Source organism: Panicum hallii, chromosome 3 (assembly GCF_002211085.1).
Source record: "Panicum hallii strain FIL2 chromosome 3, PHallii_v3.1, whole genome shotgun sequence".
Taxonomy (NCBI): domain Eukaryota; kingdom Viridiplantae; phylum Streptophyta; class Magnoliopsida; order Poales; family Poaceae; genus Panicum; species Panicum hallii.
The window spans coordinates 16,328,909-16,355,498 of NC_038044.1; the positions used below are offsets into that span (position 1 = coordinate 16,328,909).

The following is a 26,590-nucleotide window of genomic DNA, read 5'->3' on the forward strand; positions in this document are numbered from 1 at the left end:
GAGCCAATGTTTGCTTGTGACCTAGAAGAAGAGACAAAGAGGGGAAAGAACAATGGAGATTTTTAGAAGTGATGGCAGGGAAGAAAAATAGAAAATCACATTGGAGCTGCAGGGGGGGGGGGGGGGGCGGAGGAGCTGACGGGGCGCAGTGCCACGCGGATGTTACGTAGGGGACCAATTATTATCGAATCGAATGATAGATAAGGGTTATACAGTGACATGGCATATGAGATTTTTCCTATCGTTCTCGCAGAAATTCCAGTGACAGGCGAGCCCGGGCCATGTGGGTCTCGCTGACAGGCAGGCGTGTTGGTCAGGTCACTTCAATCCAGCACGAGAATGGTTAGCATACTGTTAGGTTAACTAAAACTGGACAGTACTTGATCCCAACAGTGCCCACCTCAGTGCCTTCGTATGACCTATGACGCAAAAGAAACGGAAAAAAGAGGGGCCTGCCATAACTGCTTCGTTCTAACTGGATGCAGTGACGTCAGCAAACAAAGTGGACTAATGATCATTCCTAATCAGCTAGGCTAGGGAATCAAGCATGACAAGAAATCCGCTGCTTTATTTGGATGAAAGCGTTGTGACATAGCACAGCCAAGCATTCATCAGTCATAACGATGTTCAACGTTAGAATCAAATCATGCACCTGAACAACCAATCATCAAGATAAAAAGGAAAACCTACGTGGGAGAGATTAATATTAGATGACGGGAACTTGGTTATTCAAAAACTTGTATTTGCAGTAGACAAGGATATACTCCATGCTCATGCGGCCATGCCTACTTAAAATCATTATGTATATGCCCTCTCGAATGGTCACTATTTTAAAGTATCCTCAAGTATAAATTTCCAAGTTTGTTCAAACAAATGCCACATATTGCACCTTGCAGGGTCATCTGGTGAAGTTTACCAATTAAGTTATTACTTCCTCCGTTCTAAAAATGTAGGTCGTTTTGGCATTTTTAGATTAATAGTATTTGCTATGTATTTACATATAATATATATCTAGGTGCACAGCAAAATCTATGAATCTAGAAAAGTCAAACGAACTATATTTTAAAACGGAGGGAGTAACATTGGTCAATTGCTTGACATGAGAATGTTGCAATAATTCTTTTCAATAAAGAGAGTGGAGCAAGAAAAATCAAGCTTACTTTCCCAGATTGTATTAGAAAATGCGTAGACTATCAACCAACTTTAGTAAATTTTGCTGCATAATGCTACAAATCTGCAATACATCGTAAAATAACATCCAATGTAAGCGAGCAGCAAGGTTTCACCCAAACGTATAAATTCACTAATGCACAATTAGTGAAAATAAAAAATATGCTGTCATGAACCTGCTGGGAACTAATGCAGAACCTGATTTCAATTGATGTTTTCCTTCAAAAAATGTTTGGCCTAATGGGTTCCTTCATGATGGGTCAAGTAAAACTGCCAAATTTTGAAACAGAGATTTTTCCTCTCCTGTACTCATTAGAGCGAGTATAATAAGGCTGAGTCAGCCGGCTAAATAGAGTCCACGTTGAAAGAAAAGATGATGTGGCAATAAGAGAATAGAAGAGATGATGTGGCAGTAAGAGAATAGAAGAGAAAGAACGGGCCGGCGCTAAACTTTTCGCCCAGTTGAGACACACCACACCGCTCGTTCCCAGTCGGTTACGGGCGATAAGGTCGACGCTTGGCTCCCCACCTCCCTCCCTTCTCGATCTCCCGCTCATATGCAAAGCATTAAATACTAATATTTGATACAGCCAACCTCTCAACCAGTTTGTTATATTCACAGGCTACATATGATATGGCAGAAGTTCTTAACCGGCGGTTGGCTGGCTTAACCTCTCAGCCAGTTTATTATATTCACAAGCTATATGACATGGCAGAAGTTCTTAACCGGCGGTTGGTTGGCTTATGAGCCATGCTCTTAGCTTCCTTCCACTGAGTGAAAAGGTGTTGCCTCCATACCAGATTCCCACCCCACAATGATCAAAGCTTGCAGAGCTGCTGCTGCTGCAGTTAACGTTGTGCCTAAAACAGAATGAAATCAGAAATAATAGCACTTCAGACCAGGATTGATGTACCTTACCAGCTTACCTAAAGGTCATTCTCAGACGCCTGATCATCATAATGACATTAACAAAATCACCAATAAGCAAATTCCGAAAACATACTGCAAATAAGCAGATAACTTGTCGCTATAATGACAAAGCAAGAATCAAGTGCCATTTGGCAGCTTCCATTGTTATAGTTGTGAATAGAAGTGTCAGAGACAGTTACAACAGCGAGGAACTAGCTAAAAGTATACAAGGAGACTATTGAGCAGGATGATTAACAAAGACATTTACATTGTCTGTCTTCCATTCAAAATTTGTACATGATGACAGACTGCTAACGAACCATGTACAAGAGCAATACTACCCTAAACCGTGTGATACTTCCTTGACAATGGACAGTAGCCTACTGGTGTTAGATCTGTTGTTGAGGTTATAGTCGGTCAATGTACTGTCAGAATCTGGGGTTTCCACGTTGGCACGTGCTATATAAGGAAAAACCGCCACCTAGGAGAATGAATTGCTGTTTAATGCTGTGGCAAGTATGCCTTGCAGATGAAGTAATGAAGGACCACGCATCACATGAAGAATGATCAAATTAAACTGAATACCAGAAATAATAGGGTTAGTCTATGGAATTGCGATTATGAAGTACTATCTACTGTGTTTGGGTTTTGAGTGTTCTGTTCTGTTCAGCCGGCACATGCAGTCAGGACATGGAAAGGTATATATAGATTCGTTTGGTCTTTTCATTTCAACTCCTTTGATATCACTGTGTGCTCTCATATTAAGCAAGTGCCTTTTCAATGACTTCCACCTGCACATAAATGGAAATTGTGACTTTAGCGACCTAGAATGTGGGTTCCAGTGCTTAGGATCCCAAACTAAAGCAAAATAACACTATGTGCATAGAGTATCATCATACCCGATACGTGGGTTATCAAAGAGTACGGCAAGCCTTCTTTTGTCTGGTTTAATTGTTTTTGAATGCCCACCATACAAGTATCTCCTGTGACCCATAAGGAAATGTGGAAAATTTCCACCTTGTGTGGTCACAAAAGCTTCACTTTGGGCGCAAACACTATAGTCAATAGCAGCCATCCTTGAGGAGAAATTCTGGTAATAATGCGTCATTTCAGAACAATAAACATATAGAAATATAGAACAAGAAAATTTAGCTAATCCTATAATCCCTACCTTGAATGGTGCAAGTTCCTCTTCTGATGCCAGAGTCTCTTTTGTCTGTAGGAGAGGAAACATTTCAAGAAGAGGAGCCATGTTCTTCTCTGCTTTGTAAATCTTTCCAGACGCCAAAAAGATTGCAGTCTTATTGCTGAAACCCATTCCACGAAGCATCAACCCGACCTATCATAACATAAGCATCTAAATCCTCAAGACATTCTGCTGTGATCCTAAATGAATCTGTCTTAAACTGAGTAGAAGACATGAACAGAGCATAGAGCAGCAAAATGTGCTTGAAAACAAATTTCTGAAATGTCCTTAAGAGGACATTTTCAGCTTCTGATATTACATACGGATATACCTCCAAAGGTGTAAGAGGGCATTTTCCATTCATTCTGATCACTCCTGGCCTTATTACCCGTCCTCTCTTAGTAAACTTCCCTCTCCAACCTATTTCTCTGGCCGCATCCATTTCCTTCTTCTCCTCATCACCACCATCATAAACGCAGCACGAGAAGGCAACCATATCCTGCAAAATAATAATTAGAGATGCCATAATTATTTCAGAACACTGGCAGCATATTAATATATTTATGCATCAAGAATTAAATGCACGATGCTGGATCCCTGGTCCCAAATATTATAAGCATCAAGGTTCATGAAAGAGATCCAACCTCCTCAAAACGAAGATGCACTGAGATATATTTTCCATCGCTTTCAAAACTTTTCTCTCTCATTCTATAAACTAAGGTTTCAGACAAAGACACAATTGGCTTAGAGAATTTTAAGGCTTCAAAATTTGCCAAGCATCTAAGCCGTTGAACAGCAGGAGGTGCATCAAATGAAAGTCGGTTGGCAAAAGGAGAAACCCTGATGAATCTGCACTATAGAGCATAGCATCAGAAAGAATCGTATCATAATTGAATTGAGCACCTCATGATACTTAACAATATAGAAACGGCACTTCCAATTGGATGCAATCAGCTCTACTCCTACCTAAACAGCAGTGTCCTTGTAAACAGGGAAATGGTTTCGCCAATGATGGCATCTATTTGCATAATTAAAAAAATATTTGTAAATGTAAAAGGGAGTGTCAGCAATTCAAACTTCCTTGAAACTTGGCGTCCCACAAGCCACAGGCCACAGAAACTTTGATGGCAAAGAAATGAAAGAACTGATCAAGTCTAGAATAAATTTAACAGGATACAGTTGAAGAGAAACTATGAGCAACATTAATGATTTTTAATATAGGATGTCCTACATGAATTAACTAATACAATAGCGAGAGTAATAAATAGGCTGCAGAGGTTACAAACACAGAGGTTCATATTTGGAGTACTAGCAGTGCACTCTTAATTCTTCAGTAAATGATAGTAATCAGATAAGGGTCTGTCCTTGCACACAGCCAGTGCTGCTGTAGTTTAGCGGGTGTTGTGGTCAGGTCTTTCCTGACAAGCATAGGTGATTAAGTTCTTGCAGGTTTAGTGGGTGTGTGTGTGTATTTGGGTCTATGTAAGACTCCTTCTCTTCTATTAATACAATGATACGCAGCTCTCCTGCGTGTTCGAGAAAAAGATAGTAATCAGATTGTTCGAGGAAAAAACATGATAGTAACCAGATAAAGATGTTCTGTTAGCAATTATTTTTTAGATCAAGATTGCATTAACAATTAAAGCTATAAAATTTGGAATAGTAAACTAGTTAAACCATATGGAAGGCAAGCAGCTGATGAGTAATGACAGGATATAGAATGAACTCACAAATAATAATAAAGCACTATATAGTCACGATCAATATAGCAACTGTGAATTGAAGAAACAATAACTGAACTGTATTTAAACTCACCTTTCTTCAATTAATTTTGGAAGAACAACATCTTTGTAATATTGAATACGTGCCCAAGCCTTTATCTTGAAATTGAAAACATTGCTGAGATTGTGACCAAACCGCTCCATTATGAAGTCAGGAATCTTGTCAACTACTCGAACATCATTTTGTAGATGTTGTACAAAGTGATCTTTATCATAGATATCACTGAATTTGCTGTATCCAAAATGAAAGGTCAGTTGTTAACACAATCTACAAGTAGAAAAGTTTAGTACTGGTAGGCGGTCTTTTCATCAGCTCACAAGAAGCTCAATCTCATAGTGCACAGAAATGATCAATTATATTTACACAACCACCAGAGTTGTCAAAAACCTGAAGAAAGTGGAACAACTCAATAAAAGGCAGAGTCATCCAACCAAGCACAAATGTATATGACACCCAACAATAGGTAAAGTAATACCACAATTGAAAATACTGCTGCAATTTATCCTCCTAGAATTCATTTGATATAATTATTTTAGAAATTTCTCAGCAATAATAACAAGAAACTGCAGTTCAGTTACTGAAGCCAAATTTTCCCAATATGACATGCAAACAAGGATAATAACCAATACCAGCTTTCGGTCCTTTATGGTGTGATACTTGTGCAGTCAATAACTAGCAACAGAGTGCACGCGTAACTTCAGATCGACATGATTTTGTGCATTGTGCAGGGAGATGAGTAGCACAACTCCCTAAGGCTTACTTGACATTATACAGTAATAAAAAAACTACATTCAAAATGAACATAGAGAGATTATAATGAAGCATTTTCTTAAAAAAAAGAGCGAGTTCAACATTCTAGAAAACTTAAGAACTCAAACATTACTACTGCAGGAGAGTGTTTTTCAAAGGTAAAAGGAAAGATGATCTCTAACATTAACAACAAACAAGATCACCATGCATACTATAAGAAAATGATATGTTACGGTTTTACATCATGAACCGAGGGAAATCTATTTATTTACAGGAGTTCATGATAGAACTTAATGCAACTGTGTAGCCAGTCAAACAAAATTAGAGAGTTGAGAGAGAGAGAGGGAGGGAGGGAGGGGAGGGAGGGAGAGAGGGAGAGAGGGAGAGAGAGAGGGAGAGGGAGAGAGGGAGGGGGAGAGAGAGAGAGAGAGAGGTGTTGAAAACAGACCTAGGATCCCTCCAAATGCTATGGAAATGGAAATTTGGGATGATAAGAGTAGCATTCAGAAAACCAGCAATGGCGACTGCATTGCATATCTGAAAAACAAAAGAATGAGAAGCATTAGTTATTAACTCAAGATATTTATAAATAAATGATTGTAAAATATAAGTAGTAACAAGGAACCACTGAAGTAAGGCGACTACCGATGTCCTTTGTTGATTTAAACCACCATTTGCCTCAACATATAAGTAGCCATTTGATTCAGGTAAACCTAACAGAAGTTGCGGAATAAGTTATGAGTGAGAGAGACAGATAGGGAGACATACAAGATGCAAGTTTTCTAAACGCAATTCCCTCCAGTCACAAATGAAAAAGGAGATGTTTCTGCCTTTACAGAGTCATATTATGGCACTTTCACTAACCACTAAATTGTAGCATGTCCCGAAAAGGTTTTCAAAATGTGATACTATTAGGGTAAATTTTATGAGATATTTACTCATCATTTCCATTTATCCAAATAACCTGTCCTATGCAAAATTAATATGGTTTGAATAGTCTCTACACATTGACCTTAATAAAAGAAACACTGGAGGTAGTAAGTAGTAACCCATCTGATTCTTCCCAGTGTGAACTTATAGTAAAACCCAAATCATAGAAGGAAGAAAGCTATTCTTATATTAGGATGATGGTCAGTTAACCATCGATAAACACTTGTCAATCGTATGCAAGAACCATAGCCCTAGTATGTGCTGCTTGTAAGTTTTATGATAAAATCATTACAGTGGAGCATAATAAGCAGTAGCAGATCTCATGTTTGCAGTTTAATAATAACAATGTAACTGTGCACGACAGCAGGCCATTTTCTAAAAACAAAAGATAAGACCACATCAAAATAATTTGAATTATATCAAAGACACATTATTAGTACCCTAAATGAAGACATATTAGAAGCAACAAACAGCATTAGAAATAACAAACGCGCAAAATCTGCACTACTGATGTATCATATTTTGTCAAGAGTCAGGACAAATGGAAAACCAGCAAGAAAATGGCATACCATTTGTCCCATTTTTTATGCAGGGCCGCCATGTGCCACCTTTGTAAGTGTGCCTCCATACAGTTGCTAGCTAGAAAAATACGACAATGTGAGAACAACAATACACAAATTAATAGGCAGAAAATTACGTTGATGCTCCCCCCCCCCCAACACACACACCCACCCATAAAAACACAAACACAACCACCACACTCACAAGAAGCAAAACGAAAAAAACATGCAGCAGAACATGACCTTTTTCTATTTCATTCGTGGACATTACCTTGCCATACAGTTAGGATCCTTTGTAGGGTGTTGCAATGAACTGTGTAAATTCAGATGCATATACATACTCGGTGTTTATTCCAATGTTCTTATTTTTATTCCACTTGATATGAGAAAATGGATTTGATGTTTTTGAAGTTCATTTGCTTGGTCTGTTCACCCATGCTTTACATCAGAACAATTGAATTTCATTTGTTTTGTACGTGAAACCACAGTATACATTGATTCATTTGAGGACACAGTAAATGGATGTTACAGGGGCTTGCAGGTGACATGAGTAGATATTGGTGAAGATGACAGTAAAAGAGATGTAGAACACTTAAACACCAGAAATGCAGGTGAAGTTTGCCTGTTGTGTTGTCAGTGGAGCCTCTTGATCATGAGAGTATAATGTTTGGTTTCAGGCGTCACATTATTTTCCTTTTGTAGTATCCAATCATGCATGTGAATGCTACTTTTTTATTAGGAGCAATGATATTCTCCATGACAAACGAAATCAACATCACTTATGAGAGCTGGTTTAATAGATACAGAAACTACATTATTCCTATTTCAAAACTAAACTAACTCATGTATTGCCCTAGTTTGACTAATAAACTAACTCATGTTACAAGGTAACAAGGATCGATAATATTCTACGGCATCTGATAACCTGAACCAAGTTTCAGAAGATGAGGGTAACTGTTTGTTCCTGTCACCCCGAGAAACCAGAGGAATAACACAAACAAGTAAATAACCACACAGCCCCCCAAGTTTCAAGCATATCTCCACTGTCATTCCATACTATTGGACGAAGACCAGGTTCCAACCCGAATTGATCAACACAATTTAAAATAATCAAAACTGTTACCAGTCACTAGCTACGCGCACAGTACACCATGTCAGCTCGACCAACACATCTGCAGAAGCATTGCACATTTGCACACAAAGTCCAATCGCTACGCAGTTAATGATCAGTACGGCCAAACATTGGCACCAAATGCGAGCCCCACAAACAAAATTGAGACGCGGCAGCGAACGTGTAAAGAGGAGGGAAGGACTGACCGCGTCGGTGGAGTTGTCGGCGTCCATGTCGGCGCGGAGCCGCGCGTACAGCTGCGGGCTGCGGTACACCGACCCGGGCGGGCGGCGCGCGATGATCCGCGGCACGGCGTCGAGCGGGAGCGAGCCCATGTACAGCAGCATCGCGGCGACATAGAGCAGCGGCGCGAAGAGGAACACCGCCTGCCTCCGCAGCAGCGCCGCGAGCACCCCCCTGGCCGCCCTCCGCGCCACGCCGCCGCCCCGCCCGACCCCCGCCCGCGCCGCCGCCGTCGCCGAAGCCGCGGTCCCCGGGGCGCCCCTCGCCGAGCCTCCCCCCTTCGTCGGCGCCCGGCTTCCCCCGCCGGAGCCGCTCCCTGCCTGCGCCGAGGACGACGACGGCGGAGGCGGGGACGGCGCGCCCGCCGCCCCGCCGAAGCTCCCCAGGCGGCTGTACGCGTGCCCCGGCATTGGGTCGGGGGCCCCCTTCCGTAGATAGGTTTAGGGCTCTCCCGCGCGCGATCGCTGCCGCCCGCGCCGCGCCGCGCAATGGGGGGCGGGACGAGGAGGTGGTGGCGCGTGTGCAGGCGAGCGAGCGAGCGGGGAGGAGGGAGTGCGCGGCGCGTGAGCGTGACCGACCCAGCTTGGGGTGGCGAGGTGGCGTCTCGGTACGATCCCGGCGGGGGGGTGGGGGGTGTTGTGGGGTGGTATTCGTTTGGCTCTGGGCTTTCAAAAAGCGCTTGGGTTTTTGCCGTTTGACGCGGGCGCTAGCTGATGCTGCTGATGGAGAAATTGATCTTGACGGCGATACGACGATCACGTGACGTGCGGCGCCGATGGAATGACCAGAACGTACGGCGAAATTCGGGGGCCTTGATAGGAGAAGCCGTGGACTTTAAGCAGGAGGAGGTACGTGAATTATGGTGTGCGCTTGTTCTAAAGAAAAAAATAATTATGGTGTAAGCTCAAGCATCAGTTATATCATACTCCTATAGCCGTAGGAGTAGGCGAAGATAACGGAGGTTCATGTCAACATCATGGGGCTTTCAGGTTTTGTGTTGCAGGATGTGCATCATGTGCCTTGGCTACTTCAGAAATTTAGTATCTACTGGATCTATGGATGAAATTCTTTTTTTTTTCTAAACGGCATCACATCGAAGGATGTAGGCACTACACTGAAGGAAAGGATTGATGTTTTCTTTGTGCCTCAAGCTGCCTCCCTGCATAAACGGCAAAGGTGCATTGCTGGATTCGTAATAAACGGTGCTACTGCAAGCGGTATTATCTGTGTGCTCTTTCTACGTTTTCCTCGATGGTGGCATCAAGATTGCAGAGCATCCTAACGGCTTGAAATGAAACTATATAACGGACACAACAAGTTCTAGAAACACAAGATTTATGATTACTAATTGATGTATAACTCATCAAATAGTAAAAGTAGTAGGTCACTTGGCTACAAGCAGCCCGTCTAGCTCAGTCGGTAGAGCGCAAGGCTCTTAACCTTGTGGTCGTGGGTTCGAGCCCCACGGTGGGCGCTATGTTTTATTTTGTCTTTCCGTTTTAAAGTCACTGTAGGACGCATGTCCATTCAATGGTCAGTCAGCGCTGTGAAATTGTACTATATGAGCAAAACTGACGCGCTTCAAAATTCATTTAAATTGTTCAGCTCGTGAACTTCACAGTACTCGAGTACTTAAATAAGGAAAAAGTTTATTTTACTCTTTTCAACAATTCACTTTATCCGTTTAGCCTTCTGAAGATAATTTAGACTTAATTTACTTCCTAAACAATTCCAGTCAGTACAATCTACCCCCTAATGCTATTTTTATTTTTTTTCTCCGCATACAAATTAAATTTTAAGTTCAAATTTTATGAGTGGGCAGAGAACATGATGCCCTATGTTAAAAGAATACATTAAGAATTTTCCATGGTTATTTTCATAAGTTGGAAACGTTTAACACAAAATTTCTTAAAAAATACAATTCTGCATAAAAATATTCATGAAAAAATCATAATGTATTTTTCTAACATAGGCATCATATTGTAAAAGTTACATTGCAAAATTTGAAGTTCAAATTCCACTTGTATGCGGAGAAATAAAAGAGAGAAATCTCAGTAGGGGGTAGATTGGACCAGTTGGAATAGTTTGGGGAAGTAAATTAAATCTAAATTTTATTTAGAGGGTTAAGTGGATAAAATGAATTGTTGAGGGGAGTAAAATGGACTTTTTCCTAAAATTAAAGGCAAGGCACAAGAAGACATTCCCAAGCTTCATATGCAGCCATGCAGGCTTGTACTTTGGGAAGTTTCGTACAGAGAAAATTCAGAAATCGCTCTCATAGTTCCACAACAAAGAGGAGCGGCAGATGTTCCCAAACTTCATCAAACTTGTGGTGCATCCTACGGAAATTTCATCACAGAGTGCTTCAAAAAGAAAGAGAAAAGAAAGTACATCACAGAGAGCATTTCAGAAACATGTTCCCGTAATATTCAGCAACAAAGACATGCCGAAATTCATTGCTCCATGTAAAGTGGCAGCACAACTCCTATAATTAGCTGTTCAACTACAATTCTACAGACATGCCGAAAGGCGAAAGGTACACGATCTAGATGAGAGAAGCAGCAGGACATTGCCTAGTCACCAAACGCAAGACTGAACTAACTTTACCGGCAGCCCAAGACTGTAACGCAACATCCATTTTGGTGATCATTTTTAAGGAAAAACTCAATGCTGTTACTTCATTACTCTGGAACATCAATTTTGGTCATCATTTGAAGATTCCAGAGGCCGTCTTCCTAAGGATGTCTTGGATCTGCAAGTGCAAAATGACCAAGAAAGCCAAAAGGAGTTACAGGTGACAAAAGAGCACACTGTAAGAAGTCAGAGATGCATGCATAAGTGATGAGCACAAAAAACACCTGTTTTGATGACAGGCCGATGTTTTCCAAATCCGCAAGCTGGACAATCAAATTGTGTTAGAAGGTCATTTTCAACATCTAGGTTCCTTTTCCATTTTTTCTTTGAAAAAATAACATCTGGATTGTTTCATACTCTACAAATCTTACAGTTTTGAATGGTGTTGGTGATTCCTCCCGTAATTCAAGAATATATTCTGCTCTCCTCACGCCAATTCCCTAACAAACAAGCAGGGAAGTTAGTCATAGGAAAAGGATGAAACAACAGTGATCAAAATGCTGTAAGATGAAAGGATCATACTTTCAGCTGCTGTAACTCTTCCCTGCATTCATAGGTAAAGGAGAAAACATTAGAAAGAAAGACTGGTAAAAAAAGTTGAATATTTTTGGAGACATAAATCAGTGTAAGCACAGAAAGTTCATGTATCATACTAGATTAACAAGCCAATAGTCAGAGTTTCTTTGATGAGAAAACTATAAAGAACGGCAGGATTCCTGCTGAAGTGTCATAATGAGAAGAAATGTAGCTTGGCCTCTCATTCGAACCAACACCTAGGGGAGCAAATTACTGGAGCTAAAAACTAGGAAATTGCATAAGCACCCCCAAATGTCAGTCCATGTTTGCAAAGGATCTTTAGTTAATGTGTGGTGTTCACTCCTCACAAGGCCACAACTGACATGTCCATGTTGATTTGTAAAGGTTGAAGCAAGACCATGAGCATAGAAGAGAGAGATAGAGAGAGAGTCATCACCATTTGGGCTATTTGATGGTGGCTATTTATTATGTTTCTAACGCTTTTTTGTGTAAATTATGGCCTTTTTAGAACCAGGGAATTTTATGCAATTTAGATCATTGCCTTCTCTCTCTCTCTCTCTCTCTCTCTCTCTCTCTCTCTCTCTCTCTCCCCCCCCCTCTCCCTCCCCCTCCCCATCCCCCCGCCCCCCCCCCCCCGCCCCTCCCTCCCTCCCTCTCTCTCCCTCCCTCTCTCTCTCTATCTCGTCAGTTTCTCAACAATAAGTAACAGCATCAGCCATGTTATGCATGACAGTTTTTCAACAATAAGTAACAGCATCAGCCATGTTATGTAAAAAAAGCCAAGACCATGTAAGAATCTCGAACACTGGGGTGCCAACAAAAAGGCTGTAGAATTGCACTTACTTGTTTGCAACATTTAAGAAGTCAAGGTACTGCTGGACAAGAGCTTCCTGAAAATTTGTAACGCCATTTGCTAAATGTTAAACTGTAGCAAATTGCTCGTCTATGGAATGGGAAGGGTAACCATACAAACCTTTAAGTTAGAACCTAGCGCATTGAATTTATCTAGCAGTGTTGCACCGGGAATCTTCTCGATTTTAGATGTTTCTTTTGGAGTTTGGGGCTCCAATAAAATGGCGCGGTTAACATTATCAGATATTTGCTGGTTCGTAGGCACCACATTTGAAGAAATTGGCGAAAGAGCTTTCCTGAGAGAAGCTTCATGCTTTTCTTTGCATTGAGTTACTGAAGGAAGCACTGCTGCATAAGATATTACACATCAGACTCATACATGAAACCACAGGTAAAAATCTCAGAGTTTGCTCCGAGTAAATTACAAGTAGCTTTCGTATTTTTAGTGATTACAGATAGTCTTTGTTCATTATGTAATCACTATTTCACACAAATAGTTTTGTAAAGTACCTTTCTTCGGTGTATTTACTTCATTTTGCATGTGCTCTCGTGGTATTTTTTCAGTGGGTACATGGACTTCTGGATCGAAAAGAATCCTGTGCAGCAGAAGATAAAGAAATAAGAAGTTAAGAACTATGTGGTTCCATGTAGTATTTAAAGGGGAAATGGTCAGAAATACTAACTTCTTGATTTTGCCACCATCTTGATCCATTGCCTTAGATCTACAAGAGATTCTGGAAGATGCTGGTTGCTTCATATGGCTAACAGAAAACGGAGTCTTGCTGGCAATTGGGGAGAAAAGACCATCCATTCTTTGAATGCTCTTTGTTTTCCCCTTTGATTCCAACCAGGCCCGTAATTTTGCTTCCATGTCAACCTTGACCTTGGGGGTTTCTTGCTTGCTTGCTGAACTTGTGAAATTCCCAATGTGGCGTGAACGAGCAGCCAGACTTACTGTATTGACAGACTCCTGGTATTCTGCAGGATTCTGAAACAACAAGAACAATTAGCACAGTTCTACAAGATGAAACATCAATTGGGAAAAGGTATGGAAAAGTCACCAGGCATGCTATCATCACAGCACGACTACTGCCTCCTAGAGAATCTTGTAGTATGCGGGTCAATTTGCTCTCTCTATAGGGTATGCGGAGCTCATTCTTGTTTAGAGCTGAAATTACATTGGACAATGTAAACAATGACTGGTTGATCTTAGCACTTTCTTGAAGGCGGATCCCCTCATTGAAAGTCCTTCTATTGTCCTCGCTACCTAGAAACGACAATCAAGCACACTATTTAAATTAGAAGGATAAAGCTTAAGCATGTATGGCTCAATCCAGAGAGACGTACCTGCCAAGTCAATCAGGTTAATCCTCCCTTTCACAACATCAGCGCTGACCCTGAGAGAGAGCACAGCATGGCTCCGACTGGAAACGTCATTCAGTCCAGTGTGGGCAACTTTTCTCCTCTGCACACCTATGGAATAGAGCTCCTGGAATTCCTCCATAGATCGCACAGGGACCTTGAACCATCAACGGACAAAAATAAGCAATAGGTTGAATTTCAAAAAATACATTCAATAATCACCAACTAGCATCACATTACCCAGCTCAAGCCCTTCAGCTGCATATTACCGTCTTTGTCATCCAAGGCCATAATCTCCTTGGCTTTGGGCTCCAGCAGGTCATAGCACCGCTCCATGTACACCTCATAGTACGATATCTCCACAGAACACCATGTGCCTGTGCAAAGTGCCAGTACTGTTGAAGCAGCCAAGGGTATGAGCCCGGGAAAATCCTCGGTGCCCTGCGTAACAGCCACTCAGCCAGGTTTCAGTAGCAGGTTGTTTTGCCAATAGCGTCATTTCGTCAAACAAATTGCAGTCAAGATAATAGCAGGCACCTGCATCGTGTATGTCTTGCCGCTGCCTGTTGCCCCGTAGGCGAAGACCGTGGCATTGACCCCCTCGAATATGCCCTGGATCACTGCGCTGACCTCCCGGTCAAATATCTGGCTGATGCTGTCCTCTTGACCGAAGAATGCATCCAGCTTATAATGCTCGCTCCGGCTGCATAAATGGACCAGTAAACCAACTAAGCACCATGAAACAATGCTCGCTCCGGCTGCATAAATGGACCAGTAAACCAACTAAGCACCATGAAACAAGCTAGAAGGCTCTCCGCTGAATTAGCAATCAGTTCCCTTGCAGAGGACCATGAAACAAAAGCTAGAAGGCTCTCCACTGAATTAACAATCACTTAGTAGCGGAATGACAACTTGCAGTTTTTTCCTGGAGCACACTATGTTAGAATGAATTTTCCCTTAGTACTTCACTAAAATGAATTTTCGCTTAGTACTTCACTAATTTCTGGCAATTTTGCTTAAATGGGTGCCAAACGTGATGATCTGAGATCAGCGCAGGAACTACTCCCAAGGGCTCCAACTCGTACGCTGATGATGGGGGCTGGGGAGGCGTACCTGGTGTGCTGGTCCTTGAGTTGGACGGTGACCTCGCCGCCGGGGTGGCTGCCGAGGAGGGAGACGCAGGGCGCCGCCGCAGAGGTGGCCTCCGACGGGAGGAACGGGCGCACGCGCAGCACGACGCGCACCGGCTGCGAAGAGGGCGCGGCGGATCGAGCGGATGTGGCGGCGGCCGCCATCGGAGAGAGGATCACGGCGAGGGTTGCGCGAGCGGCGAGGCGGCTGGAGCTCGAATTAGGTATTCGGAGTCGGGGTGTGGGTGTGGTTCGACGAGACGAGCGGTGGGGGATTGGGGAAGACGGCGACCGTTGGGGCCGGGGACCGGGAGGCGGTTCGAATTTGAACACGGGAGGCGGTGCGAAGGGGATCAGGTGGAATTGATGACAGACACAGTCGCCACCTCGGATTCCCTTGCACTTTATCAAGCCAAATCCGTGGCAGCATGGCAGTTCCAGCATGGCAGAGTGTTAGAGATGGGATTATTGGTGGAAGTCAGCGTTCATCGAAGAATTTGAACTAGTGATTTTCGAAACCAAGTCCTCTATAAGAAACATTTTCTTCATGATTGCCTAGCTTTTTTTAGATAGTTTTCTTTCTCACTTCTTTTGTTTTTTTTGTATATAATACCGTGTTCAGTTCCTTTTTCTTTTAAAAGGCAGCTCAGTAGGAGTTCTCCTCTCTTATTTCGTCATTTTTTTTTGAAAACTTCTTTTGTATATGGACCAAAGAAAGTAAATACTTGCAGGATGGTCAATGCATATTACGAGCATATATTTGCTCTAGGGATCAAGTGAGATATGATGGGAGTGGGACTATCCTCTTTTGAAACGGTTTCATCGTAGGGCTTCCTTGGGACTTGGGAGGGTTTGTACTAGCTCCGGCTTCACCCGTTCTATGAAACTGTTTTGTAAATCGTGAAAAAAATAAATTAGAAACTGTGAAACCTTTTTTTTAGTTCACACTTGAAGTCCCGAAGAGGGAAGCTCTCCTAAATAAATTCCTCGTGGTCACGCCGCCCCTCACCACGCTCCTCCGCGTCGTAGCCGGCGCCGCGGCGGCCGGGACCAAGATGAAGGTGGCCACACGGTACGGCCACAGCGCGCCCAAGCTGGCGTGCCCCGGCGGCCTCGTCATCAGCACCAACGCCCTGAACCGATTCGTCGGCGTGGACGCCGCCAGGAGGGAGATCACCGTCAAGAGCGGCGTCACGCTGAAGCAGCTCATCGACGCCGCGGCGGGGGCCGAGCTGGCGCTGCCGCACTCGCCCTACTGGCTCGGCCTGACGGTCGGCGCCTGCTCTCGACGGGCGCGCACGGGAGCTCCCTCTGGGGCAACGGCTCCGCCCTGCACGAGTACGTCGTTGGGATGAGGATTGCAAGGCTGTCTCCAACGGGAGACTCTAAACCGTTCTCTACCCTATATATAGAGAAGATTTCGTTCTCTATATGCTCCAGCAGCGTTCTCTAAATGGTCCTCTAAAATAGAGAACGCTACAAGTTTTCTCTATATACAGAGATTCTCTCTACTCTTCTCTATTTTTTCTTTACGTTTTAAACACTGGATTAAATAAAAATAAAATATGTCCATAGCATTTGAGGTATGATAAATACGTACGTACAAAAATTTGGAACAAAATACGTTTCTAATATAGGGTTTAATGTATAGAGAACGAGATTTAGAGAACGTTATTGGAGAGAAATGAGATATAGAGGAGAGAATCTTGTAGAGAAGTGTGTAAATGACGGATATAGAGAATGACGGTTGGAGATAGCCTAACGCTAGCACCAGCGCGTGAGGGGTATGCCAAGGTCCGGGTGCTCGTCACCGGCAACCCTGAGCTGAATGCGGCCAAGGTGTCCCTCGGAGTACTTGGGGTCATTTCTTAGGTAAAAAGGATCTGGACCACCATCTAACTTAGTAACTTTAAAGTTAAATAGGCTTATAGGCGTTCTAAGGTCCTATTTGTTTCCGCTTATTTTGGATTTTGAAGGCTCGATTTTAGAAAATTCAAAAGTCAGATGACTCCCAGAATCGAGAATCGAGAATTCATAATCAGCTGGGAGTCTCGATTCTCGATTCTGGAAGTCATCCGACTTTTGGATTTTCTAAAATCGAGCCTTCAAAATTCAAAATAAGCGGAAAGAAACAGGGCCTAAGTCCAGCCTAAAAACCAATCACATTGGTGATATGAACGTAGTAGGGTTAAGTCATAGCTAGCAAATCTTTTATTTCAGTGGTGAAGCTAAGAATTTTTCTTTCGGCAGACAATAGAAATTTAAAATGTGAATCAGTAGAACTAGCCCATCAACCCGTGCGGGAGCACGGACTAATTATAATTAATATAAAAATAAGACTTATAGCTAATAATTATAATTATCTATCTCACATCTTCTTTCACCTATTAAATATTCTAACACATACACTAGAATATATATATATATTTATCATTATCCAGTTACAATAGATTTTATTTTGCATCACAACTACACATGTGTTTGATATATATTTAATTAAACTATTTATTTATGAATTGTTATTCTTATCTCTTCCGTACGTGAATATATGGTGACGCATATTGGTATTGTTATCTCGGTCGGGATCACTCCCTCAGGCATTGACTTCGTAGGATCACTCCAATGCTTACAAATTTTTCCCTGCTTTCGGTCAGGTCACTCTGGCACTGCAACTGATGTTCAAGCGTTCAGTGACGTACCGGAAGGCCTCCGACTCCGACCTGGCGGAACGAGCCGTGTCCTTCGCCAGCGAGCACGAGTTCGCCGACATCTGGTGGTACCCGGGCCACCGCGTCGCTGTCTACAGGATCGACAACCGCGTCCCCGTCGGTGCCCCCGGCGACGCCGTGAACGATTTCGTATGCTTCCGGACCACCCCCACGCTCGCAATTCAGACTGTTAAAAAAGCTGGTACTCACGCCGCCGATCATCCTTGATCGTAATCTCATACTGATATGATACTAACAGCAAGTGTTCTTCATGATCTCCTTGTCACACGATGAAGAGGATACCGCGGAAGCCACAAGGGACGCCCAGCTCAGGTGCGCCACCGCCACCACGGAATCGGCGCTCATCACCACCGCGAACTACGGCCTGACGATGGCGCACGGCCTGCTGCCGACGCTCCTCGGCCAGACGGCGGTCGGCTACCAGAACCGCATCCAGTCCTCGGGGAGCTGCCTCGACGGCCCCGACGACGGCGCCCTGCTCACCGCCTGCGTGTGGGACCGGCGCGTCCCCGGCGGCGTCTTCTTCTTCCAGGCCGCCATCAGCGTGCCCGCGTCCAGGGCCGCGGACTTCATCCGCGACGTGCAGCGGCTGCGGGACCTGGACCCGGAGGCGCTCTGCGGCCTCGAGGTGTACGGCGGCGTCCTCATGCGCTACGTGCGGGCCTCGGCGGCGCTGCTCGGGAAGCCCGAGGACAGCGTGGACTTCGACATGACCTACTACCGGAGCCGCGACCCCGCCGCGCCGCGCCTGCACGAGGACGCCCTGGAGGAGATCGAGCAGATGGCGCTGCGCAAGTACGGCGGCCTGCCGCACTGGGGCAAGAACCGGAACGCCGCCTTCGAGGGCGCCGCCGGCAGGCTCGGCGCGGCGCGCGCCGGGGAGTTCCTGAGGGTGAAGGCCGCCTACGACCCCGACGGGCTGTTCTCGAGCGAGTGGAGCGACCAGGTGCTGGGGGTCGGCGGCGCCGGCGGCGTGAGCGTGGTGAGGGGCGGGTGCGCGCTCGACGGGCTGTGCGTGTGCTCCGAGGACGCGCCCTGCGCGCCGAGCGAGGGATACTTCTGCGAGCCGGGGAGGGTGTACACGGAGGCCAGGGTGTGCCGCTACCGCGGTAATCACTATTAGACGGCTTGTGACCGCCGGAACTGGCAAACTCGCCGGAGTTGCCGGCTTGCCGCTGACTTGTGACTTGTGAGTTCCTCGTCCAGTCGTGTTTTCGTAACCTATATTTATATTTGGTCGCTGTTTCTGTAATCGAAAATTAGTGTTGGCAGTTGTGTTATCACTTATTAGTAGGGAGATCGATAAAATTGCTGGTTTTGGTAATATTCCGTACCATGCAGAGAGCTTAATTAAAACACGGAAACTTTGAACGCTTGCTTGTTCTGCACTTGTAATTTCGTTGCTTAAAAAGTAATGAAATTAGGAGTAATCCCCCGGAGTGTAAAAAAAAAATGAGAGCTTAAATACGAAATGTCTTTATGCTGAAATGTATGAAGTTCCAGGGCGGGTTAGATTCGTGTTCTCTCCTTGTAATAACGTATCCAAACCTGGCCCACCGCCTCAATCAAACTCGCACAAAAGTACAAAACTGAGCTCGGCCCTTTGAGCCCAATACGGCGTGCCTTTTCCTTGTTTTTTCAAACTAAGGCTGGTCGGTGGGCCGCTTCAATTACAGCCCATTTTGACTAGGTTCCGAAAGTTTCAAAGAAGCTGCTGGCTCATCTGAATTTGCCAGGCGCTTTATTAGGCTCCTCCAAAGTGATAGCTCTAAGCCAGCAAGAGAGAAGATAGAAATACATATGAACAGAATAATATTTATGCTAGCTCTAAGCCAGTCCGTTGGAGGAGGCTTTATGTGCTCTTTTGTCAGAGGTAGGCACCAGGATGCACCGACTTCAATTTTCCATCCGAGTCTCTAGTTCGGTAGGAAGGGTCAATCAGCTTTGACCCAGAAATCCATTGGGAACATTTTTGTGAATGGAAACTGAAAACTGAAAGCGAAGGACGGAAAGAGCGAGTCAAAAGCTTCTGTTAAAGCCCTGGAACGGACAAACGATGGTGCCAGTACGCATACGAAGCATCCACCCACTGTCTGTCATCCGACTCATCCCGCCGCTCGTATAGATTCCCCTTTAATCACCGATTATAGAAAGTTAAACAAAGCCTAAACACTGTTTGCCTCCACCAAAAGAAGCCCTCGCGATCACCCTGGGCGCACTGCCAGCCTGCAGACTTGACACTCCACCATCGTCGCTCATGGAGTCGCGAGCGGCGAACCCCTAGGGCCTAGGCTGATGGCACGGGCGCGCTCGAGATTTTCCCAATCCTCTGGCAGACGCAGACCGCAGACGGTGTCCGGTGCTAGCTCACCGTCCCAACCCGACCGCCCCGCAGTGTACCAGATCGACCACGATCCGCCGGGAAACCGGACCACTTCCATGACATTTCGCGCCCACCTGTCCCGTTCCGTGCCATCACACCAACGGTGCCAGGACTCGCTGCCTTGCCTACCCCCGGAACAGCACGGGAACAAGGAGGAGCAGAGCAGGCAGAAAAGTCCCCTCTGCGACGCGCAGGCAGGGCGCGCGCCCCCGCATCGGGGCCGAGGACCAGCACCAGAACATGCGCGCGCCAGCACCAACTGCCACGGGGGGCATGGCATGGGGCTCGCGCTCGCCGAGCCTGCCGGCAGGCGGGTCGCCCATGCACCGCCACATGAGCGCATAAATACGTCTCGATCTGCTTGCTCCCCGTGCCCGGTCGCCCGGCTCGCGCCCGGCGGGGCCCCGGCGGCATGATTGGAGCTCGCCCGTCGCCGCGGTTTGAAGGCGACCGAGCGCGCACGCGGCCGGGCGTCGGTCAGGTTAGGTGCCCGTGTTCTCTTTCCGCATCGTTTGTTTTGTTTCGGCAGCAACGCACGCGGCGGCGCCAGAAATCAGCTGGGCGGGCCGGGGGTGGCTCGGCGACGGCGACGAGACCAGCCAGCAGCCTCTCTGCGCGCGTGACGTCGAGAGGACCCGTCGGCCAGCTACCGATCGGCTGCAATTACACATGGGCCGCCGAAACTTATTGTGATGCTTGCATGTCTAGGTGCGGTTGCTGGAGGACTAGAAGAAGAATCCCCTTGGCTTACAATAATCTTGATCCGGTAGATGCAGTTCCTTGCGAACAGCGATCAGATGATCGGATGGTTGCTATAATCTCCATCTCTTTGCAGCCACGCCAGCATCTTTCTACAATTCTACCCGTGCGTAAACGCTCGTCAAAGGAGGCTACTCCTGCTTCTCAGCACTGCACTTGCCTACTCACAGAACACTGCAGATCCTATCGTTAGGTACCACTTCAGCTTTGAATAAGCTTAACAGAAGTTGAGGTACGCAACCATCTTTCAGAGAAAAAAAGGTTATGGTACACAACGATTTAGCAGTACATCTCGGGGGGGGGGGGGGGGGGGGGGGGTTATTGACACCAACGAGATCCAAGGACAAAATAAAGGGATGATCCGGGAGGCAGGTCGCAGGAGTAGGGACTGCACCGTCCTTCGGCGCCGCGCCCGGAAGACGGCTTTTGTTCCTCATGATTCAAGGGCGTGGTGGGTGGCCCATGCCGCTCAACCACTCATCATGCACGTCACTGAACCCAGTGTCCTGCCCAACTAACTTTTACCTCCCCCATGATCACGGCGGCAGCGCCCCCATCGCAGCCCCCCTGCCACCTGCCGGGCGTATTTCTATCCGGACTCTCGGTCAAATTTCTGCGCCGCAGGGGGAGGATGGAGCAAATGCCCGAAAAGATCGGTGTCACCCCCCTCAAACAGGTCAAAAGATAGCATACATGCATCTTTTTTCTACCTGTGACATGATGGCTACATCCACATAAAAAGATAAGACCTGCTTATAAAAGAGAAAAAAACAGATAACAGCAACCACTTCCTCTGAGATCCTGCAGCGTTCACTTTCCTCTCTCGAGTCCTGACTGACAGCTCCATTTTTCTTCGAAGTGAATACCGACAGCTCCATTTTGGCAATCCTAACAAGCAACAGCGTCCCAGAGAGAAACAGCTGGGCGATGTGCAATTGGGTGCGATCCTGGTACAAAAAAGGGTGCTCGCAATTCTGTGGAACAATGAGTGTAGGGAGGTAAAGGGACTGTAGGAGCGGAGGATATCCAAAGACTGTACTGTACCGTAGCTACAGCAGCGAGTGCTGTCCAGTACGGCCAGAAAGTGCCATAGAACAGATGGCTTCATTGATGGATTATTTCAGGGGACAAAGGCTACAAGAGTATAACGAAATGTAAGATCCATGGAAGGAAAAATTGCCTTTGGAAAAACCTATGCTTGATTTGCTGAAACACTTTTTGTTCAACAGATCTATACAGCTGCTCCCAGAAGCAGAGGAGGTGAACGCTTGCACCGACACTGACCAAACGAATCCATATCCAACCGAGAAAGAATTAGGACCTCTGAAGATTAAAAGTCCGCGTACCTGTACTTCTGCAGCGCTGAACCGATCGAGATTCTCGTGGTTCCATCAGAGATCGATGCTCTGCGGTCTCAGTGAGCCACCGCGGTCCGGGACTGCAGGGTGATACTCTTCTGGCTCGGGATAGCGAGCATGGTGGTGTGGTCCAGGAAGTCCTTGAGGTCCACCACCGACTGCAGGATCCGCCTGAGGTCGTCGGCGCGCATGAACCCGGCTGCGCCCAGCCGGCGCACGGCGTAGACGTAGATGGTGAGGCAGCCCTTCCGGAACTTGAACCGCGCCATCTCGCTGCCGGTGAGCCCGCGGATGAGCTTCTTGTTCACGTCCCCGAGCGGGATCATGGCCGGCCACAGCTGGTCCACGGCCGCCTTCATGCTCTCGGACTCGAACACGAAGAGCACCACCTTGGACTTCTTGGTGCCCAGGCCCAGCGTCAGCGTGTGCCACGCCTGGTGCGCCAGGATGGTGAAGCTGGTGGGCATGTAGGTGGTGGTGGACGGGAACGGCAGGCTCTGGCACTCGCTCAGGTACGACGGCGGGATGTCCAGCAGCCGCAGCAGCTCCAGCGGCGACGCCCGCCGCACCGTGAACGACTTGACGATGAACTGGCCCCCGAACCGGATGCCCTTCACGTCGGCGCACGGCTTGAAGTGCGCCGCCTGCTCCGTGCCGCCCTTCTCCTTCTCCTTCTCCTTGTGCTTGTGCTTGTGCTTCTTCTTCTCCTCTGCCATGGCGTGCTTTCGGCTGGAGTGAGCTGTGCTGCTGGGATGGTGTCCGGGGGAAAGGCTGTAATGACGAGTCCCACAGCTCCCCTCCCCCCTCGCTGTGTTGTGCCTGCTGGTACCATATCACAAAGGTGCTGTCAGAGTGAAGGGCCAGCCGCTTGGGCATTAAGGAAGAGCTAAGCTTTACCATTTTTGTGGTGTAATCGGTCGGGTAGGTTGGTCAGACAACGCGGAGGCGCTGTTGGCAACGCTCCCCATCTTTGCCATAGATATGTATAATAAACGTGCTAACACTTGTTTATTTCAGAATCTTTGTACACGCACGCATGCGTGTCTACTTCTGTGTTGTTGTATATAGTTTTGCCTATTCCTTTTCGTGTAGTGTAGCCCTACAAAGTAACCCAACCAAGATGATGCTTCTAAGTGCCTGCTCAAAAAGGCAGCACATGATTGCAGGTTCTGCTAAGGAGCAATGAGGCCCCATGGTGTAAATCTAGTTCCGAATTTCTTTTTCAGATGTTCCAGTACTAAGTTCCGAGATGATCAGTAAATTTCTTGGAGCAATACCACGGAACTATGGGGACGAAGAAGATGGATCTAGAGCTGCCAATGAGACAATCCAAAATAACAGCTATACAACATAGGTCTTGAAACGTACCTGTTCACGCAATTGATCTCATAAGAAACATCCAATACTCCAGAGTCTTGACGGCGGTTTACAGAAGCAGCAGCAGCAGCAGGTCTCAGCAGATCAGGTGAACCATTGCTTTAGCTTCTGCTGTCCTCTCCACTTCTCTGGTCACAGCAGCTATGAAAGCGAGTGGTCTCGCCGATCTGTCGGAGACCTCAGGTGAATATCTTGACATATAAGATTATCACCACAGACAGCTGTTCCTACACTTGGAAGAATGCTATGCTTAAAAGAGAATCCATTGAGGAATTACTGCAACAACGACAGCACAACAACTTATGTCTAGCCCAACACAATTAGATCATACTGAATATTGACACTGTACAGAAAGCTCCCGAATCTGCAACCAATCCAAATTTGTATTGAATGTCTCATATTGATATATTATGTATCTGTAAGGATTCTTTTCAAAAGGGGATTTGCCATATTGTTCTTGTCAGTACATGTGGAAAGATTCAGATTTATCAACCTGGTAAAAGGTTTACGTCTCAAATCAATCCCTATAAACAACAAAAACCATAGAACGTCAGTCAGGATGACAGACAGCTGAAGCATTAATTTACTGCCAACTCTGTTTGGAAACTAGCTGTTTCAGATGTTATCCCTTTTGCTTTCTCTCAGCTTGGATCACAGAGGGGAGTAAAGCACTAGAGTGAGCAAACAGAAGTACCTAGTGGCTATCTGGTGGTTGTTTATAAGCTAAGTACATCACAATGGTACAGCTGGATAATGATTTCTCCAGTGCAACAACCAACCAGGCAACCAGCCTTAACATATAAATGCTCTCGTCTAAAGTTCAAAATCAATCTGCATTGATGCTTACCTTAATGAATCAAGGTAACAGAAAGCTCATGATTAGAAAGCACGCCAGCTATTCGCAACTATGGATACAAGAGCAGACGTCACAGTGTCAAATCAGAATTCAGAGCTACGTGTCTACTAGTAGAATGGAAGGAAGTTGTGAATTAAGCCTGAGAGAGTTGGCTCACCAACAAAAGAGTCAAGTCTTTACATACTTGGCCTTGATTTGAGGTATCACTGTAGAAATGATGATGACCAACAGGGGAAAAAATCAACAGCATGTACATAATACATCTAGTGTAAAAGTAAAATATCTACCAATACAGTTGTTCATATGTGCCTTCTAAGCTAAGAATACGAAAAAAGTCACCAGGACGTACATGAATACATCAAATCGAGATGCAAAACTTCTCTAAAAGAAGTTCATTATGTTCCCTGCACAGAACCGCTCGCGCTTAAATTGCTTTGGATTGAAATCCAGTGTCCTAGTTGATATATGGAGACCACTTAAAACACCTAGGTGAGCACATAATGTACACAAAACGAAATCAAAAGGAAGAACAAGAAGCAGGTCACTCAGTGCAGATCATTGATTCGCTGGCACCAATGAGAAGTAATAATTTTTTTTCAAAATCCTGGGTTAGCAGGTCATCAGTGCCTCACACGAGATGCTATAGCTACTGTGCAATCGATTTTTCAACTATCAGCATTTTTTAAGGAAAAGAAAACATGATAGAATCAAACTCTACTTTGTTTCAGAAAACAATAACAAAACATATTCTGGCTTTTGATTTGGACTCGAAACAAAATTTGGCTTGTAACACTGTTAAACTGTCTCCCATGTTCCAAATGAGAAACATGAATTCAGTTGGACAAAATACCAGGCTAACAGCTCGTTGCATTCACAGCAGGAATACACCTCCATCAAAACGCAGTAGGCACAACACGACCACCATTGCCTAGAATTGGTTCTGGAACCCTAGGGGCGATCATACGGTTGCACTTGCACCACGCAAGCAAGCAGATAAACAAGTCAATCGATGAGCATGACGAAGAATCAACTACAGGAAAGCAAGAGACTTCGATTCTACAGCTGTTGTATCGGATTCAGAAGGGCGCGAGTCACCTCCAAACGGAAGACCGAGCGGAGCAGCAGGCCTCTTCTCACCTCAGGCGAATACCATCAAACACCTAGCCTGCAGCCTAACGCAAAACCTGATCGCCCAACACGGACTCCAGCGACCCTGCTTCCCTTGGGTTGGGAGCAAATGGCAGGTTGCTCCAAGGAAAAGGGAAGGCGATCGGGGCGTGTCGAGGAGAATTGGAGAAAGAAGGGGGAAGCTGTCATCCTGACACGAGTCCGCATCTGGTTGGCTGACGCAGCCCGGCGTGAGGCGAGCCGACGCGGCATCGCGGGCACCAGCACGGCGCAACGGGTCAAACCCGGAAGAAGCCTGAAAGGCCAGGGGGGAGACCGGGGGCCTCTGCGGCAATTCCCGCGGGCTCTGGCCGGAGGGGCCGCGCGCAAAAGAATGTCGCCTTCGTGACTTGGCCCGTGTTGGCTAGGCCCGGGTGGATGGCCACGGCGGACGGTGCGCCCTCTCCGGTGGCAATGATGGGCAACAGGTCTGGGCCGCGGTCTGCGTCCCGGACCTGCTGATGGGCTGACGACTTTTTTTTTGATACAGATGGGCTGACTGACTCTAAATCATCACAGTATTTGAAAACCCATCTCCATTGAACTGGAGGTTTGCACTTCACGGTACGAGAGACCTTAAAAATCTGAGAACGGTGGTCCCAACCATTAATATTGGTGTTCGTACTTTTTTTTAATATCCTTTTCTAGCAAAAAGAAAAAAATGGAGATAAAGCCTAGTGGTCCTTCACAACCTAACACGGCCAGTGGATAAGTGAATGCGCCCGACTAAACACTAAAATCGACCGGCTGGATATGCTCTGCAAGGTTGTTCTGAAGATACACGTAAAGAAAAAGAAGTTGTTC

General features: G+C 45.9%; 3 protein-coding genes, 1 non-coding gene and 1 pseudogene across 10 annotated transcripts; 2 read left to right on the forward strand and 3 right to left on the reverse strand.

Moving 5' to 3' along the window:
• Positions 1-2,637: 2,637 nt before the first annotated feature.
• Positions 2,638-9,169, reverse strand: LOC112886074 (protein ESMERALDA 1-like). The gene is made up of 10 exons (XM_025951841.1): positions 8,606-9,169; positions 7,298-7,367; positions 6,444-6,511; positions 6,247-6,335; positions 5,082-5,279; positions 3,911-4,115; positions 3,598-3,765; positions 3,252-3,419; positions 2,980-3,170; positions 2,638-2,871 (listed from the first exon to the last, which is right to left on the reverse strand). Exons 1-10 carry the CDS (start codon positions 9,050-9,052, stop codon positions 2,709-2,711), a joined length of 1,767 nt encoding a protein of 588 aa, XP_025807626.1. The 5' UTR covers positions 9,053-9,169; the 3' UTR covers positions 2,638-2,708.
• Positions 9,170-10,043: 874 nt separating this feature from the next.
• Positions 10,044-10,116, forward strand: TRNAK-CUU. Its single transcript has one exon. It is a non-coding gene; the product is annotated as a tRNA-Lys (tRNA).
• Positions 10,117-11,002: 886 nt separating this feature from the next.
• Positions 11,003-15,553, reverse strand: LOC112886073 (kinesin-like protein KIN-10C). Of its 2 annotated transcripts, none has more exons than XM_025951840.1 (13): positions 15,141-15,553; positions 14,565-14,730; positions 14,268-14,468; positions 14,013-14,184; positions 13,727-13,932; positions 13,349-13,653; positions 13,176-13,261; positions 12,787-13,010; positions 12,657-12,703; positions 11,799-11,820; positions 11,648-11,716; positions 11,501-11,539; positions 11,003-11,394 (listed from the first exon to the last, which is right to left on the reverse strand). In XM_025951840.1, exons 1-13 carry the CDS (start codon positions 15,320-15,322, stop codon positions 11,350-11,352), a joined length of 1,764 nt encoding a protein of 587 aa, XP_025807625.1. In that variant the 5' UTR covers positions 15,323-15,553; the 3' UTR covers positions 11,003-11,349. The 2 variants fall into 2 exon arrangements, with proteins under 2 accessions (XP_025807625.1, XP_025807623.1); XM_025951838.1 differs by having other exon boundaries at positions 12,787-13,013; positions 15,141-15,550.
• Positions 15,554-15,585: 32 nt separating this feature from the next.
• LOC112885288 lies at positions 15,586-25,519 on the forward strand (annotated as a pseudogene).
• On the reverse strand, positions 22,052-25,986 carry LOC112886075. Of its 6 annotated transcripts, none has more exons than XM_025951847.1 (3): positions 25,715-25,986; positions 23,755-23,984; positions 22,052-23,208 (listed from the first exon to the last, which is right to left on the reverse strand). In XM_025951847.1, the coding sequence occupies exon 3, from the start codon at positions 23,100-23,102 to the stop codon at positions 22,443-22,445; it is 660 nt and encodes a 219-aa protein (XP_025807632.1). In that variant the 5' UTR covers positions 23,103-23,208; positions 23,755-23,984; positions 25,715-25,986; the 3' UTR covers positions 22,052-22,442. The 6 variants fall into 6 exon arrangements, with proteins under 6 accessions (XP_025807632.1, XP_025807630.1, XP_025807628.1 ...); XM_025951845.1 differs by having other exon boundaries at positions 23,755-23,990; XM_025951843.1 differs by having other exon boundaries at positions 25,470-25,986.
• Positions 25,987-26,590: the final 604 nt, after the last annotated feature.

Bases quoted from the DNA above. Each gene is read 5' to 3' on its own strand.
- LOC112886074 (XM_025951841.1), bottom strand. From the start codon at position 9,052: ATGCCGGGGCACGCGTACAGCCGCCTGGGGAGCTTCGGCGGGGCGGCG. The intron at 5,280-6,246 runs GTCTGTTTTCAA...TTTTGGATACAG, and splicing joins AGCATTTGGAGGGATCCTAG to CAAATTCAGTGATATCTATG. The intron at 4,116-5,081 runs GTGAGTTTAAAT...TCTATAGTGCAG, and splicing joins CCAAAATTAATTGAAGAAAG to ATTCATCAGGGTTTCTCCTT.
- LOC112886073 (XM_025951838.1), bottom strand. From the start codon at position 15,322: ATGGCGGCCGCCGCCACATCCGCTCGATCCGCCGCGCCCTCTTCGCAG. The intron at 13,014-13,175 runs GTACTTTACAAA...TATCTTATGCAG, and splicing joins AGTAAATACACCGAAGAAAG to CAGTGCTTCCTTCAGTAACT. The intron at 11,821-12,656 runs GTAAGTGCAATT...CTATGAATGCAG, and splicing joins TTCTTAAATGTTGCAAACAA to GGAAGAGTTACAGCAGCTGA.
- LOC112886075 (XM_025951847.1), bottom strand. From the start codon at position 23,102: ATGGCAGAGGAGAAGAAGAAGCACAAGCACAAGCACAAGGAGAAGGAG.